Consider the following 14,768-nt stretch of genomic DNA (forward strand, 5'->3'; position numbering starts at 1 on the left):
TTGGCTGTGATGGGCATTTGACATGGCTGCAAAGCCAATGAGGAAAAGAAATCATCTCAGTGGAACCTTCTGGACGCCTTTAAATAAATTAAAGCTGTGAGAGCAGCATTTCCCATCCCTTTCTCTCCAGAGACCATGCTGCAGTGGGCGTGAGATTTGGCTTTCTCCTTTTGGTGTCAATGTTTTCCACAGAAGTACGTTTCTTAAAGGGGCCATCAGTGCAACAGATGCTCTGCTCAGACCTGCTCCTGAGAGAGAAGTGTGCTGGAAATGGTGGGATCTGATCCCGTCGTGGGGCCTCGGCAGCTACATTGGCTGCTTGGATTTTTCTACTGCTAGCCGTGATGCTAAAATCTTGTGGTGGAGCTGCAGTTGTGGTGTTACCTTGACTTATTCTCTATTGGGTGTTTGAGGGCACTCTTGAGTTCTTTATTGTGTATCTAATGTAACCCACAGAAAAGTTTTGACTATTTTCTTTGGCTTTTCTCTTCAGTCACCACATTGGTTGCAGCCCCAAATTAGCAGAAAGCTTTGTTTAGGCATCAGTTCAGCAAAACACTTTGGCCCAACTCCAGCTCTGGAAGAGCTTTTAGATTAATGAGAAGTTGAGAGTGTAAGGAAGAGTATGAAGTCTAAGAACTTGTTTGGATCTGGTCTTTTGTGTTCTTAGAGCATGATCTTGCTGCTATTCAGCAATAGTGAAAGTTAAGCACATGCTTAAGTGCTTTGCCAAGCATGGAGGAGGATGATTTATGCTAGTAAAGAGGCAACTTAATAGTGTCTATTTTGCTGATCACAGCTATAGCCAGGATCTCGTAGAACAAGAGGTAGCTGCTGCTGTGTCCTGTAGCTCAGTTCCCATGAGGCTCTGAAGGTAGCCCAAACCTAGAGCTGGGATATGGGGCAGCCTTGTGGGGTGAGCAAATGATGCAAATGTTTGTGTGTCTGGGACATTCCAGTTGTTTAGTTCTTGCCCACCAAAGCGCTCTTGTTCCTCCGGGTCCTGTTCTCATGCTCTTGTAGTTTGGCACACTTTCCTTAGGTCCAAGCTGGGTAACTGAGTGAGAGAAATTGTTTGGGTTTAGATTTATGGTTGAATGGTGTGGTTACAATAGCTCCTCAAGGCAAACAGAAAGGAGGTGGCTGTATAAAGACATGTAAGGCAATTCAAAAGCTTGTGATGAAAGCATCTTCTCCATACATGAATTGAAACAAATCATTAAGAGTCACACCTCTTATTTCCATAGGTCTTATAATGGTGGTGCAATTCTGCAAGCAGAGTTGGACTCCTTTGATAAAGCCTGCAAGAGAAGCAAACCCTCCCTAATCTCTCCACGCTGCGTTTGCCTATTCAGCCAGTCTCCTCTAAAGCTCTTTCCCAGCTTGCTGACAGGCAGGAAGTTGGGGGATGCAGACAGCGAGATGGCTTTCCCAGGGGCTCAATTGCTGTGGGCAAGCCTGCAAGTCCACACCTGGGAGGGCAGCAAGTCCCAGGTGGCCCCACATTGTCCAGCCCGACATCATACAGCTGCTACCTTTGGGTGGGGGTGGAAGAAATGCTCCATTAGGAGCAGAATAGCTCTCCAGCTGCATAGGCAGGGAGGTCTGCAGGGTCCGGGGGGCTTCCTGTTTAAATAGTTACAGAGTCTGCAGAACTGGTTAAACTGTCAAAAAAAATTACAGAGGGGAAAAAAAAACCAAACCTCAAGCAACCATCTTTCCCATATCTGTACATGCATTGTCTGACTGTTCATTTAGGTTGGATCAAATGCTGCTTGTGATTCTTTTTCAGTTCACTTCAATGAATTTTAGATTAGGTCCCTTAATGTAGAATGGGACTGCAGTTTGTAGAACTGTAGCTGCAGTACAGGAAAGCTCCTGCTTTAATACATAAAAACTAGGAGAGATCCTTGGCATAAGCTCATAGGTCCCCTGATGTAACATAGGGAAGTCTTTTCACTTTGTGACTTCTGTGAAGCCGTGTCTTGTGGTTGGGCTGAAGTACTGCAGCTGCTCATTAAGAAATAAAACAGGTAGATGAGGGAGAGAAAACAGTCTTACTTGAGCACACAGGATAGTCAGACTATTCAGTACAGGACTTAAGGACATATTTAACTGCTTCTCTGTAAAGAGGGAGGAAATTAGACATGTGTTTTAGTGCTTTGTAGAAACAATTCCTATTCAGCTAACACCAGTGGAGATCACACATGGTAAACTCTTTCAAGGAGTCCGTGAAGATCAGGCCCTTAACGCCAGCTGCACAGACTTGCTATTTAAGCTGTTTTAATGGTTGGACTCAGTGATCTTAGAGGTCTTTCCTAACCTAAATGATGGCTCACCTTGACCTGCTGAAGCTTCCCCTGTGTGAGTATGGTTTCTTTGGCACCCATTGGGGCAGTGCCTGTGAGAGTGTGAGTACTTTGCAGGACAAGATGATTTCTTCTTTCACCTGCGGTGTGCGGTGCAGATATGGCTCATCCTAAATAGTTGAACGGAGAAGTCACGGAGGGAGCTTAGCAGTGCCCTGTTTTGTGAGACACCAAATTTTGAGTGTGTGTACATATAAGTGCCTATACGTGTGTGAAGGAAACCAAACATCTTTACATGATGAGCATTTCCTGAATTTGACATTAATCTGCATTTTTTCTCTCTGCCACATGATGGAGATAATGGTGTAAGATCTATAAACAGTGCTGCATGGGTCCTGCACTTCAAAGAATGAAGTTTCACCCTGGTGGTTTATAGTAGTTGATCCATTAATGTTGGCTTTGCACTAGCCTTGATGGACTAATTTTGTCAGTGTCTGGGGGATTTTGCCTGTTTGTTTGCCTTTTTTGTTGTGGTTTTGTTTTTTCCACAACAGGCAAATGTGCAGGAACAGTCTTGCTAAATACTTGGGGCTATCACTACTGGAAAACACCGAAGTTCCTATGTGGTAAAACATTCAAAAGGATTTGCTCAGCTTGCATTACCTTTACTGGGACTTGACTTTAAATGTACATGGTTTGGGTTCAGATACAGCTATCAGTGGGGCTGCTGTGTACACCTCTGTACAAGAAGGCAATCTGCAGCAGTTCCTGCTTAGGAAATTGAGAGCAGCACATCCTAGATCCTGCTCCCAAAAGGAGCCTGAATGTGTGCATCCTGGAAAGGACATGATAGGATCCAAACTAGTTGATCCTCATATTGCATGATAGAACCCTTTCATCTGCTCTGTCCTCTGCTCTCTGTCTTGAGCATGGGTCCTTATCCAGAAGCTATTGAAGCCACATGTACAAATTTCCCAGCAAATTCAATGAACTTTGGATCAGGCCCATATGCAAAGGCAGAGACGGGTTTTTTTTTCCCATGAAATTTTGTTTTAGTGATACTCAGAAATCTCCTGGTGAGAGATGTATGTATTTTTTATGGCCAGAGCTGCTGTATTGTATTTGTAATCATAATGTTGTAACAACTGCTACAGGTTGAGATACATCCAGGAAGGGAGAAGCACGTTTCTTCCCAGTCTCTTTCTTGTGCGGCTGTTACTCAGAGGATGAGAGCTCCTCTGCTGCTGTCAGTGCAGTTACAGCTGCACTGCTGTTGAGTTTCTTTGATTGAATATTTGCTGGATGAAGCAATATTCTCACTCTTTCCCATGCATCCACCTGCCGTGTGAGTCAAACTTGCTGCTTGTTTAGTTCTTTGTGCTTAGGTCCTCTTACCCCCTGCAAAATTCTCATTTGAGGAACTGTTTGTGATACTGCAGCTCTGTCAGTCTGACAGCTTGGCTCTTTGATCAGAGTTTAGAAGTTTGTATTTAGAGACTTTCCCTCCATAGGTGCCTTTCATAAGTAATTTTTGCCATTGTGTTTAAAATGTTACATGTCTGTAAAACATACATTAAGATGCCTTCAAAGTCAGTGACCTGACAGGCTGCCCGGGCAGCAGCACATAACGGTGTGTTGTGCACCCACGTTCTGATGTAACAGCTTCTCCAAATGTTGGAGTTTTTCCTCAGAAGATGTTTTCCAGAAACGCTGAGCTCCACGCTCTAGGCTTCTGCTCCTGTGTTTTTGTTGGTGGTTTGGTTTTTGTTGTTTTGGGTTTTTTTTTTTCCCTTTTTCATGAGAACAAAGATTAGTCCTTCATGGTCCTAAACTCGATGCATGTGCATGACTTAAAGGCATTACCTACCAATAAATAGGAGATTAGCTGCGGCTTGTGTACTTCCTGATCAGTTCAGGTTTTTTCAGATGGCTCGTTGTTATCCCGTTTCCTTTAACGATGGGACACTTTAATGAGTTTGCCATCTGACATACATCTGCTTCCTGTTAAACAATACCTTCATTCTTTTAGAGCTGCTAAACTCATCTTTTTGCCCTACAAGATTTTTATCTGCACCTTGAAAACAGCATGTACAAGTCAGTCAGCATATTCATTTTCTCGTTGAGGGTTTTTATTGTGTGTGTGTGTGTTGGTTTTGAGAAGGAATGGCAAAACAGGCATCTCCTTTAGTGCTTGTTGGGAGAATGTGGATATTATTTGTCTGACTGGGGGCTGGTCAGTCCAGCTGCTGTTTAAAGTACAGTAGGATTGAGTTCTCTAGCTACAATGTACAGTTTCTAGTAGTTATTCTGTCCTCCCAGCAAAGTAAGGGGCTGCTGTAAGAGAGGGAGATTTTTAGAGGCTGTCAGTTAATATCCTTTGTGGAAGGAGCCTTCAGTAGCTGAATGATGGTCTATCTTGTGTGAGCAGAGTTAGGGCTATGTGATCATCAGGCTCTCTTAAATCAATCCAGCCTGCATTGAGTTTGTGCATCTGCGTCAGTGCTGCTTTTTCCTATGTTTTGGGGACACAGAGTCATGCCGGATCTCTGACTGTGTCTTTCCTCTTCACTGGTCAGCACTGCCCCTCCAGAAACTCTTTTTTAAAAATATCCATAAACTGGATGGAATTTTCCTTGCATTTATCCATCTCTGCATGATGTCCCTTATACATCTCTTTTCTAAGAAGTACGTGGTGCCATTTAAAAGAATATCCTGCTGTATGTGAAGTTCTGCCACAGAGGTCCCAAAGCCATCTGTTGGAAAGGCTTATAACCAAATGAAGCAATGCTGTGTTGCACGTAGTGTTTTGTCTCAGAGAGGGATTTACTTCCAAACATTCACATGGGCCAGGTGACAAGTGGAAATACTTTGAGCTTAGGGCTGGAAAAATAGAGGAAGCGAGGTACAAATATCTGCGCTTTAGTGAATGCTGGAATCAGAATAATGAGTATTAATCAGGAATTTTGTATCTCTTCCCACTTGCAATTGTCTCCCAGCTCATACAGTGTTAATGTTATTTGCTTGAAAATCAGAGAACTGCTGATTACCTTATGTAGCTGCTGGTGCATCATCTGAAACTTTTGTTTGAGTGATAATCTTGGCACTGTTGAGACCGGTGTTTCTACCGCCCTAAATGCTGTTCCTTTGCCTCTGGCAGTGCTGTAAAGCCATGCATTCGACTCTACAGAACTGTTTAAAGTTGTTTGTTGTAAATGCAACTTGATAGCTCTACCTGTGATGGTCCAGCTGCCGCTGGGGTTCCAACTCTCAGGCTTTGTGCAGTCTTACAGGATGCTGCTGAATGTGAATTTAGTCTTTCACTGTCTGTTAAGGAATGGAGTTAAGGGATCTTTGGTCATTGCTATACCAATGTTGTTGTACTTCCTTGAAGAGCTTTGTTTTTAATTGCATCAGTATTTATTAACAAAGCTATCCATCATTTATGTAACATATAAATTTGTCCATTCCTTACCCCTGCTCATACCTTTCATCTTGGAGCTGCAGGAGCTTGGCTGATGACTTTGACAGTCTTTCGTTGATGTTAGGATTACAAATTACCTTTGTTAGGTTGCTTGTGGAGTCTGCAGTGTATCAAGGAGGATCTGGGAGGTGGTATTAATTGAACCTTTTCAAGGAAAGAAGCCAACAATGTCAGCTTTGGGATACTGATGATGCTGGCTGTACTGAGGCCCTCTACACCTTCACCTTGTCAGTACTGTGGGAGAACTATGGGTCTATTTAATGATGTCTATTGCTATGACCCCTGACATGATCATGGAGAGGCTTACCTCATTTCATGCTGTCTTTTCAAATCCCATCATGGAGAAAGTATATTTATAGTTGGAACATCAATTTATCATAATCCAGATGTATTGGGCAAGTGTGTGAAGAATTTTAGGAGGACAAGACACCAAACCAGATTTGCTGTGACTATTATTGGAACGTTCTGATGTTAAACCTGGTGGGCAGACAAGCTTGTTTTATTCTGCTACTTGAAAAGAGCAATCTTTTATAAAGAAGCTGATTAAAACAGAAAAAAGGAATGTAACAGAGACTTAAGTAAAGGGGAAATTGTTCTCCTGAAATTTATGCATTATGTATCCTTGAAAAGCAGTGTGGTATTTGATGCTCAGAAATGGGTTATTAGACTTGTCTTTGCAGTTACAATGGAGAAGGCACCATTTGGCACCTGCTGTGGAGACACTGTGGTAGAGTATTCCTTGTAAATACAGACTTAACTGTGATAGCATCTCCATGAGCCCTGTCAAAGTGTGCCAAAGTGACGGGTTAGGTGTGAGTTTGAGAACTACTCTGTGGTGACTGCAGTACGTTCTCCCTGAAGGCAACAGATGCTCTTGCTGTTGGTCTTTGTGATATTTGTACTGTCAAAATCCTCTTCCTAACTATTGCCTTTTCTCCCACTACTCTGTGAGAGTGTCTAGCAATAGGACAAGGGGGAATAGTTTGAAGCTGAGGAAGAGTAGGTTTAGACTGGATCTTAGGAAGAAGTTCTTCAGTGCAAGGTTGGTGAGACTCTGGAATAGGTTGCCTAGGGAGGCTGTGGATGCCTTCTCCCTGGGGATGTTCAATGCCAGGTTGGATGAGGCCTTGAGCAGCTGAGCCTAGTTGAGAGGCATCCCTGCCCATGATGGGGAGGTGGGAGTAGATGATCTCTGAGGTCCCTTCCAACCTGAGCCATTTAATGATTCTGTGATAGTGTTAATGTAGAGAGCAGTGGAGGTATGAGTGAGAGGAGTTTCTGGAACAGAGGTACAGTATCAGGGACATTGAGAGAGGTGAGCCTGTTTTCCTCCTCTGACTGTTTGTGCCAATCTCTCCTTCAGTATTTACTCTAACATTTGTAAAAACAGATCTTCTGGAGAGCAAACCACGCTGAACTGGAGACAGAGAAAACCTGAATAAACAAACATGTGCCACAGATTAGTAAGAACATCTGTAGCTTTTATATTGTTTTGAGAACACATACCACATAGTTTTTCCTTTCTTATGCTTTTCTAATTTCTTTCTTTCTTTCTCTCTCTCTCTCTGTTTTCTTCTTCTTTTAAAATATATTGCTAATAAAGGTTGGAGGTAGAAAGCACAGCTGGACTCTGCATGACATGCCACTGTTTAATTTCTAGCTCGGAGGATGAGAAGAAGAGTAGTTTTATTGTATCCTAGAAGAGAATAAAGCCACATGCAAATTCCAGCCATGGACATCTGTTTCCTCTTTGTGTGAAAGAATTCTCATATTTGGAAGGGAATCCCAGTTCTGAAGGGGCTGATGAGGGTGGTTTTTTTCTTTTAGTGTCCACCCCCTCCCCTCCATCTCTACCAGCATACTCTCAGCATACTCTCCTTGCTCTCTGTCTGCTGTGTTTCTTCCAAGACAATGTCAGCTTGCAATTTAGCAGCAGATATTAAATGAGTGGATTTTGAGTTGCTTTAAAATGTTCTGTTGTAGTTGCAAAGAGTATCATTAAAAGTTCCTCCTTACATTTGTTTTAATCAACCAGTATTTGTTGGGAGGACCTTTGCTCTTGTCATCAAAGGGTTGGTATTTGTTTCAGAAGAAGAGATGTGTGTATTTATTGCTCTGGATGTGACCTGCAACTATTTCTCGAAGTACCTGAATAGAAACAATCCTTTTAAATCCTTCTGTATCAAAGGACTTAAGTTGAGCTGTAGAAATATGATTCTACAACATTCATTACACTGAGTTAGGCATCAGGTGCTAAGGACTCCAGGGAGCAGAGTAAATGATAATTTCACTAACGTCTGAAACATTTCTGAATAATGATTTACAGCTGTTTGGGGTCTTTAAGTTTTTGAGCTTTTTTTGGTATTAGAGTTGACTGAACAAGCAGCAGAGTTATATAACAGTAGGGCAGACATAAGAGCTGGTACTGTCTATTTTATATTAACATTGAATGAGAGGTTGGTGGAGCTTGCCAGGGTTTCATATTTGCTGGCAGAAAGTTACCCACATGTGTGGACCACATTTTTATTGTTGCCTTAGCCTATTTCAGGCATAAATATACTGCTGCCTGGCAGGGTGTGATTCTGTTCATTGCTGAAGAGCTTTTCTTTTTAAAATCAAAATATGAAAAGGAATGAAAAGCTGTGACTGCTCAAATTAAGAATTGACCCCAGTCTGCAAGGTTTTTGTCACGTCTGTGGTGGTAGAGGATTAAAGGGCAGTAAGCCATCTCAAAGCTTTCTCATTGCTGGATGAGTTACCCTTGTAGAACTCTTTCTCTTTGCATGTATCAATCCTATTTAGTCTGTTCTCAGCAAAACAAGGCTTTTGAAAAGAGGGTGTAAACACACATCAATGCTCAGCAGCCTGCATAGCCTTTGGACCTGCTGGATGTGGAAATGTGGAAAGGCAGCAGCTGCAAAGAGAAATAGAAGTTCCTGTGAATTTCTCACAAATGTGTGTGAGAGGGGAGAATAAAGGTGATTAAGGGGTATGAAGGAAGGCTTGCAATAGGAACTGAACTTCAACAGCGGCTGTGGAATAGATGTTGAGAGGAAATGTGATTGAGGTCCCTGTAATGGGAAGCTCACCAAACCTGGCTTGGAAATTGTCTTGAGTGAATCTGATGACAAAAACCAAATCCACAGTAAGCCAGATTCCCTTTCATTCCAATACCCATGAAATTGCTTGTGTGGGGTTTGTTTTTAAGGCTCCTGACTTAAACAGGTGCCAATGGATGACTGTGAGAAATGGAGACTATCTCATTAGGACCTTCTTAGTGCAGGGAAATGAGCTGCTCTCTTTGGTTTTATTGGGTTTACTTCCTAGTTTTTGTTTTGTTTTGGCTTTTACAAGTTTTCAAACTATTGAAGTGTGAGGGGAGGTTTAGGCTGGCTATTAGAAGAAGCTTCTTCACTGAAAGGGTTCTCAGACACTGAAAGAAACTACCCATGTTGAATCCCCATCTCTGCAGGTGTTTAAAAGATGCAGAGATATGGTGCTGAGAGCCCTGGTTTAGTACCAGATGTTGTGGAATTAGATAATGGTTGGACTTGATGATCTTAAAGGCCTTTTCCAACCAAAATGAGTCTGTGATTCTGTTTAGTGCAGGCATCTTAGAGAGGAGGGAGCCCAGTGGCTGTGCAGATCCCACAGCATATATCTGAAACCTTCCCAGGCGTTTTGGCATCCTGCGCTTCACGGCATCTCGTGGGGTACGCAGGAAAAGGGGAAACCAGAAATCCCCACCACTAATGCTGAAAAATCAAACAGCAGTCATGAACAGATTTCCTCTTTGAAATGCTTCTAGCTAGGAGATAAATTGGGGGTTATGTCAAAAGCTTCCCTTGTTGTCTTATTAGCAGCTGCATAATTTTACCACTCATTTGCGAACGTTAAAAAAAAGCCAAACTTGGAGCCTGTGTTTGAGACCTTGTTTTGTTTGGTGTACAGCTGGCTACAGAGTGTTTCCTTTTTTTCTTTCTTAAACAAATTTGAAGCAAATGTAGCTGGTATTGTTTCTTTTTCTGCTTCTTGGCCTAGATATTAGAAGATTATGTTGCTTTTCATTTTACACTGGAAAGAACTCATGCCATTTAACTCCAGTTCAACAGTGATGCAGCAGCACGTGTATATATATATATCTTCTCCTAAATATATTACCAGGCATTACTGTCAAATAGCTGGACTTTTTCACCCAGTATTAAAAATGAAATTTAATTGCTACACTAGAGTTTCAGGGCCCTGATAAATAAGAAGCATGTCTGACCTTTCTTGTGGGGCTCTGAGATGCCACCAGGGATATTGCTCATTGTTCAAGATGACAAACTTCCTCTGAGATTTCAGTTTGTCAGCTCAGTGTACAGCAGTGACATTGATTTCTTCTCACTGCCATTTCCTGCCTGAATAGATAACAAATTTTCTGTGGCAGGTGTCTGTCAAGCTTAGTTTTGCCTGGCAGATTAACCTAATAGGCTCATTTATTAATCATTAGTTGTAACATAGTGAAGCAGACAATACTCTTTAACTCTTGTGATGTTGAATGGATGCAGCATTTCAGGTTCCTTTGTGTACCTTGAACTTGGATTTAATAAGCCATCTGCATTTGTGTTGTGAATGTTTTTCACCTGACATTGCTCACATTACAAAGAGCAAAGATTTATGTATTGGTTAAGTGTCACCCATTTTGAATGTCTACTACTTTCTGTGACAAAAATTGCATAAGGGCTTTCTGAGACTGAGAAAATGCTGTGCCAACTGCAAAATCAGCCTTTTTAGGGGAAAGCTAACCCAAAATGCCTGCTGCCTGGGGAGGGAAGATAAGAGCAGAAGAGGAAAATAAGATACTTGGAAGAAGATTTGAATCTGGGGCTGACCAGATGTTAAAGTGGAGGAGATAACTCTAGAAGCGTTTAGGAAGGGGCAAAGCAGACCTGCAGGTACAGCTGTAGGGCAGTTCTAGCACAGGGTAGTATTTTTGTAGAGACCCCTTCTCCAAGATGACTTGAGTCACATACTGGGACTGGAGCTAACAAAGGCAAGGTCAGTTCCAGAGATCGATGTTGGACAGGGTTTGTCAGAGTGGTGAAGGAGGAGGAAGAGACAGAAGAACTTAGTGAAGAGATTGGAGGAGGAAGAAGCTGTAAGGGAAGGAATTGCCTTGGAAAATTGTCTGTTGTTGCAAAGAAACACACTGTGCATGATGAAAACTGACTTACTGCATGTGTTAGCCCTGCCCAGCTTACAGAGCTAACAGAAGTCTATGTTTGCTTTTTCCCTCGTGTTAAGAGAGTTGATCACAAGGCATTTATCAGGGCAAAATTATGTGAAGGATTTGGAAATGCACATGCACTGCTAGGGGCTCATGACAGCAGTGATGAGCCTAAGTGGAGATACAGGCTGGACAGAAAACTCTCCTTACAGGTGCTGAGAAGAAAACCACCAAGCTTCTCCTTTGGGTTTCAGTTGGGTTGTGGTAGCTCTTCCTAACCTTCTTTTAATTCTCAGTGGAAGTTGTTAATGTGAGATCACTGTGAGGAAAGTTAAGGGAAGTTTCTGCAGCTGATGCCCAACTGCAAAGCCCTGGTTGGACACAACTGTGTTCAGCTCAGCATATGTAAGGCTGTCTATTGCTGAAGATGTGGGGTTTTTTTTTGCCAGGCTGTGTTCCTGGGCCTCAGGAATGCATTTCTTGAACCATCCTTATGGCTTTCTTGGCTGAGTGTCAAACCAAGTATGTCCCTGCACTAGATCATACTGCTTATTGCTCTTCTAGGCCACCCTGGTAACAATACATTAACCTCTCAGCGGGGAATGTGATAAACAAAGTAAAACTGCTTTAGTGAAACCAGTCATTTAATGGCAGCTTATATAAAGTGTCCGTAAAGATTTGTAAATGTAATAAGTTGCAGTTCACTGGGTGAACAATAACTGTTCCTAATTTAGTCACTTGAGGAACATGCCAACCTAATTTGCTTGTGTAACATTATGTTGTGTTGTGTTTTTTTTTTTTCCCTCTTTCCCCACCTCTCCAGATTCCTTTCTCTCTGGTACAGTTTCCCCTCTGGGAGTCCTTAAAGGTAAGTCTTCATTAGTGATAGAAAGGTAAGCTAAAAGATTTTGCAAAGGCTTTCCATGGTAACTTATCTAACTCGAGCATTACCCTTGTGGGCATGTCCAAGAACCAGTATGGATGTAGCAACCTACCTGTGCATGTGGAGATAGTTTGCCTGAATATCTGAAAAATAACAGGGAATATCTAACCACTGAGAAGTGGCATGCAGTCTAAATTTTACTCCTTTGCATGCCAGAAATCTTATCTTCTGCTCTAGCTTTTTCTGCTGTTTTAGGAAGAATGGGAACTGTCCTATGTTGTGTGATATATTTCTATTTTATTGTTTTAGCATTTTACTCTTTGCAGAAATTGTGAATGATAGAGGAAAAAACCTGATTGAGTCTGGTTTGGTGCGCAGCAGGGAGAGATTCTCAGTGCATCACTGACAAGCTGGTTTGGTTGGCTGAGTGTACTTTATTTAAAGGTGTCAATGGATGATGCTTTACTAGAGCAGTCTTTCAGAAGGATGTGGTGGTCTCCCACCAGCTGGACAGATTTTTGAGCATAGGGTTGGATTCAAAGATTCACTGTCCCTCTGTTTTTCCTTTAACTCGACGCAAAAGGTGAAGGAAAGGGTTTTTCAGATGCTTAGAGATCCTTTGTTGGAAACACAGAAAATTATTGCTGGTCCTTAAAAGTATTGTAGGAAATACAATATTTATAAGAGAGGAGGTGGAGAGAGAGTGACTTTTTACTTGTTAAGGGTGTTGGACTTAGGAACGCTGAGACATAAACTGAGCAGAGGTACTGGAAAGGCAGGAACTAGTGATCTTCCTTACCCCTTGCTGATTGTATTTAAGGAGCAAGACTTATGTTCTTCATGGTCCTTGAATGCTGAGTTGGGACAATAGCTTGTCTGCTTGCTGCGTCTGCAGTTTGGATTGTTCTGGAGGGCACAAACCCACAGTGTGAATATTTTCATCTAGAGGCTTCAGGGAGTCAAATATAAAGGGCGTTCCACAGGCAGGAGCAGCATCGGGAGCTTTCACAGAGCAGAGCTGTGCTTTGTAGAAGTTTCTGTAGGTGGTTCATGAACTCAGCCTAGTGCAGTGTCTGGGTATCATCCCATGGCTCAGGGTAGCTTTGGCTGCCTTATTAGGAGTCTGTTTCCCTGCCAGTGTCCAGGAATGGCTTTCTGTAAACTCTTCAGCAGCGATACTGGCCTGCCTGCTCATTGCTAGTGCAGCAGCCGTGTTTGAGAGCAAGAGGTGGCAATGCTTAAAGAGAGAAGCCTGCAGTGTTCTTGCCAAAACCATGGAAACCAGCAACCTTGTGTAGATGTTTTCAGAGTGCAAAGTTTTAACTGATGTCCATGTAGCTGTGACAATAAAATGTAGTGTTTTGATTGCAAGCTTTAAAGAAGACAGTTAGGCAGGAGTGAGTCGTCACATTTAATCTAAAAAGGTCAGTGCAGATCTGAGAAGAAACAAAACTGGGTCAATTTGTTGCATGAACCTGTTGTAATACATTCTTCTGACCGTGGAACCAGGAGTAGAAAACTGCAAAACTCAGTCTGGCATTTTCCACTCACTTTAGCTTAGCACATGGAGAGAGCTCAAGATTTGTCACATCAAAAGCCAGGCAGTGAAAGCAAAATATGTTTTGTTTATCTGAATTAAGCTCTTTAAAAAATTGCCCTGACAGTACAACAAAGGACTAAAGACACCATGATCCCATCAGCAGGCTGGATGTAGCCAGTAGCATCAACAGGAGTATGCTTCAGGCTGGGGCTTCTCACGGGCGCATAAAGGGAGCATGAAGAGACAGTAATTAAGAAGAGGTAGGAGTGCAGAGGACAAGAGACAAATGGCACAAAGCCTGAACAGAGAAGAATCGCTGAGATAACGTCTGAGGGACTACTCTGTGCTGTGTTAATGAGATTACTGGAGAAGGTAAACACAGGAGCAGTTGCATCTGATGTGTATGGTTCCTCTCTCAGGGAACAGAACAAGTGCTGTGGCTGTGTCACTTTTAAAACCATTAGTACAAAGTTACATAAACTGATGGAAGATAGTCTTACAATTCTCTGAAGAAGCTATCACCATAAAAATGAGGAAAAATACCTTTCCACTTGAAAGAGCAGTTAGCAAGGCAAATGGAAGAAGAGGAGAATATCCTATTCCTTCGCATATGTGCTGGCTGCAGCCAGCAGCAGGATGTTAAGCTTAAAGAAGCCTAATAAAGGTTCGTCATAGGTAGAGTCAGGTGGTTTTATATCCCACTTTCTCTGTCTGCTTTCCTCCAAACTGCTCTGGTTATTCTTTATGCTTCCAGTGGGCTTTAGCCACATGGGTTACATGCAGAGTTTTCCTTTGTCTGTGAATGTAGAGCAGGTGTCCTATGTGTGGTAAACTAAGTTAGAAGAAGAGAGTGCATTGTATAGCTTACCAAACTATAACATTGTCTCCACCATGGGTGCTGGCAAAGGTGATATTGCAGTAATTAGCAAGAAACTGATGCTGTTTCATTTTATTCAATTGATGATCAATTAATGATTCAACTAAAAAATGGTCAAAAGACTCCTTTCTTAGTTGCCAGTGACTCAAGAAACAACAGTAAAGAAATTACAGTGTTCTTAGTGGGGAAAAAAAACTGTTCCTCTTCTTTTTTGGATGTAGGTAGCATCCCCTGTTATAATTCATGCTTAATGTCTTTTCCCAGTTCTTCCATACTTTGTTGTAGGCACAGATTATTGATTAAAAAAAAAAAGGGGGAGAAGGAAACTGTGTTGTGGTGTATCAGGTTCCAGGCAGACACTGTAATTCACTCACTAGGGTGAGTTAGCGTAGTGCTTCTCTGTCTTTTTAGGCCAAGCTTTACAGCTAAAACAATTTTGAATTCTTTTCAGAATTCAGGGAAAGAAGAG

General features: G+C 42.2%; 1 protein-coding gene across 2 annotated transcripts in view; it reads left to right on the forward strand.

The window, feature by feature from the left end:
* Positions 1 to 14,768, forward strand: part of SLC25A26 (solute carrier family 25 member 26) — a 91,235-nt gene that overhangs the window by 52,417 nt on the left and 24,050 nt on the right. The window contains exon 6 of one of the 2 annotated variants that reach the window (XM_068154313.1): positions 11,823 to 11,867. The exons of the other annotated variant lie outside the window; for it this stretch is intronic. Within the exon in view, the coding sequence (XP_068010414.1) occupies positions 11,823 to 11,867 (45 nt within the window). The remainder of the gene's footprint in view (positions 1 to 11,822; positions 11,868 to 14,768) is intronic. 2 annotated transcript variants of the gene reach the window in all.

The sequence above is a fragment of the Melanerpes formicivorus genome, unplaced genomic scaffold, assembly GCF_026170545.1.
Source record: "Melanerpes formicivorus ecotype bairdi unplaced genomic scaffold, bMelFor1.0.p_v2 SCAF_28, whole genome shotgun sequence".
NCBI classification, from domain to species: Eukaryota; Metazoa; Chordata; class Aves; order Piciformes; family Picidae; genus Melanerpes; species Melanerpes formicivorus.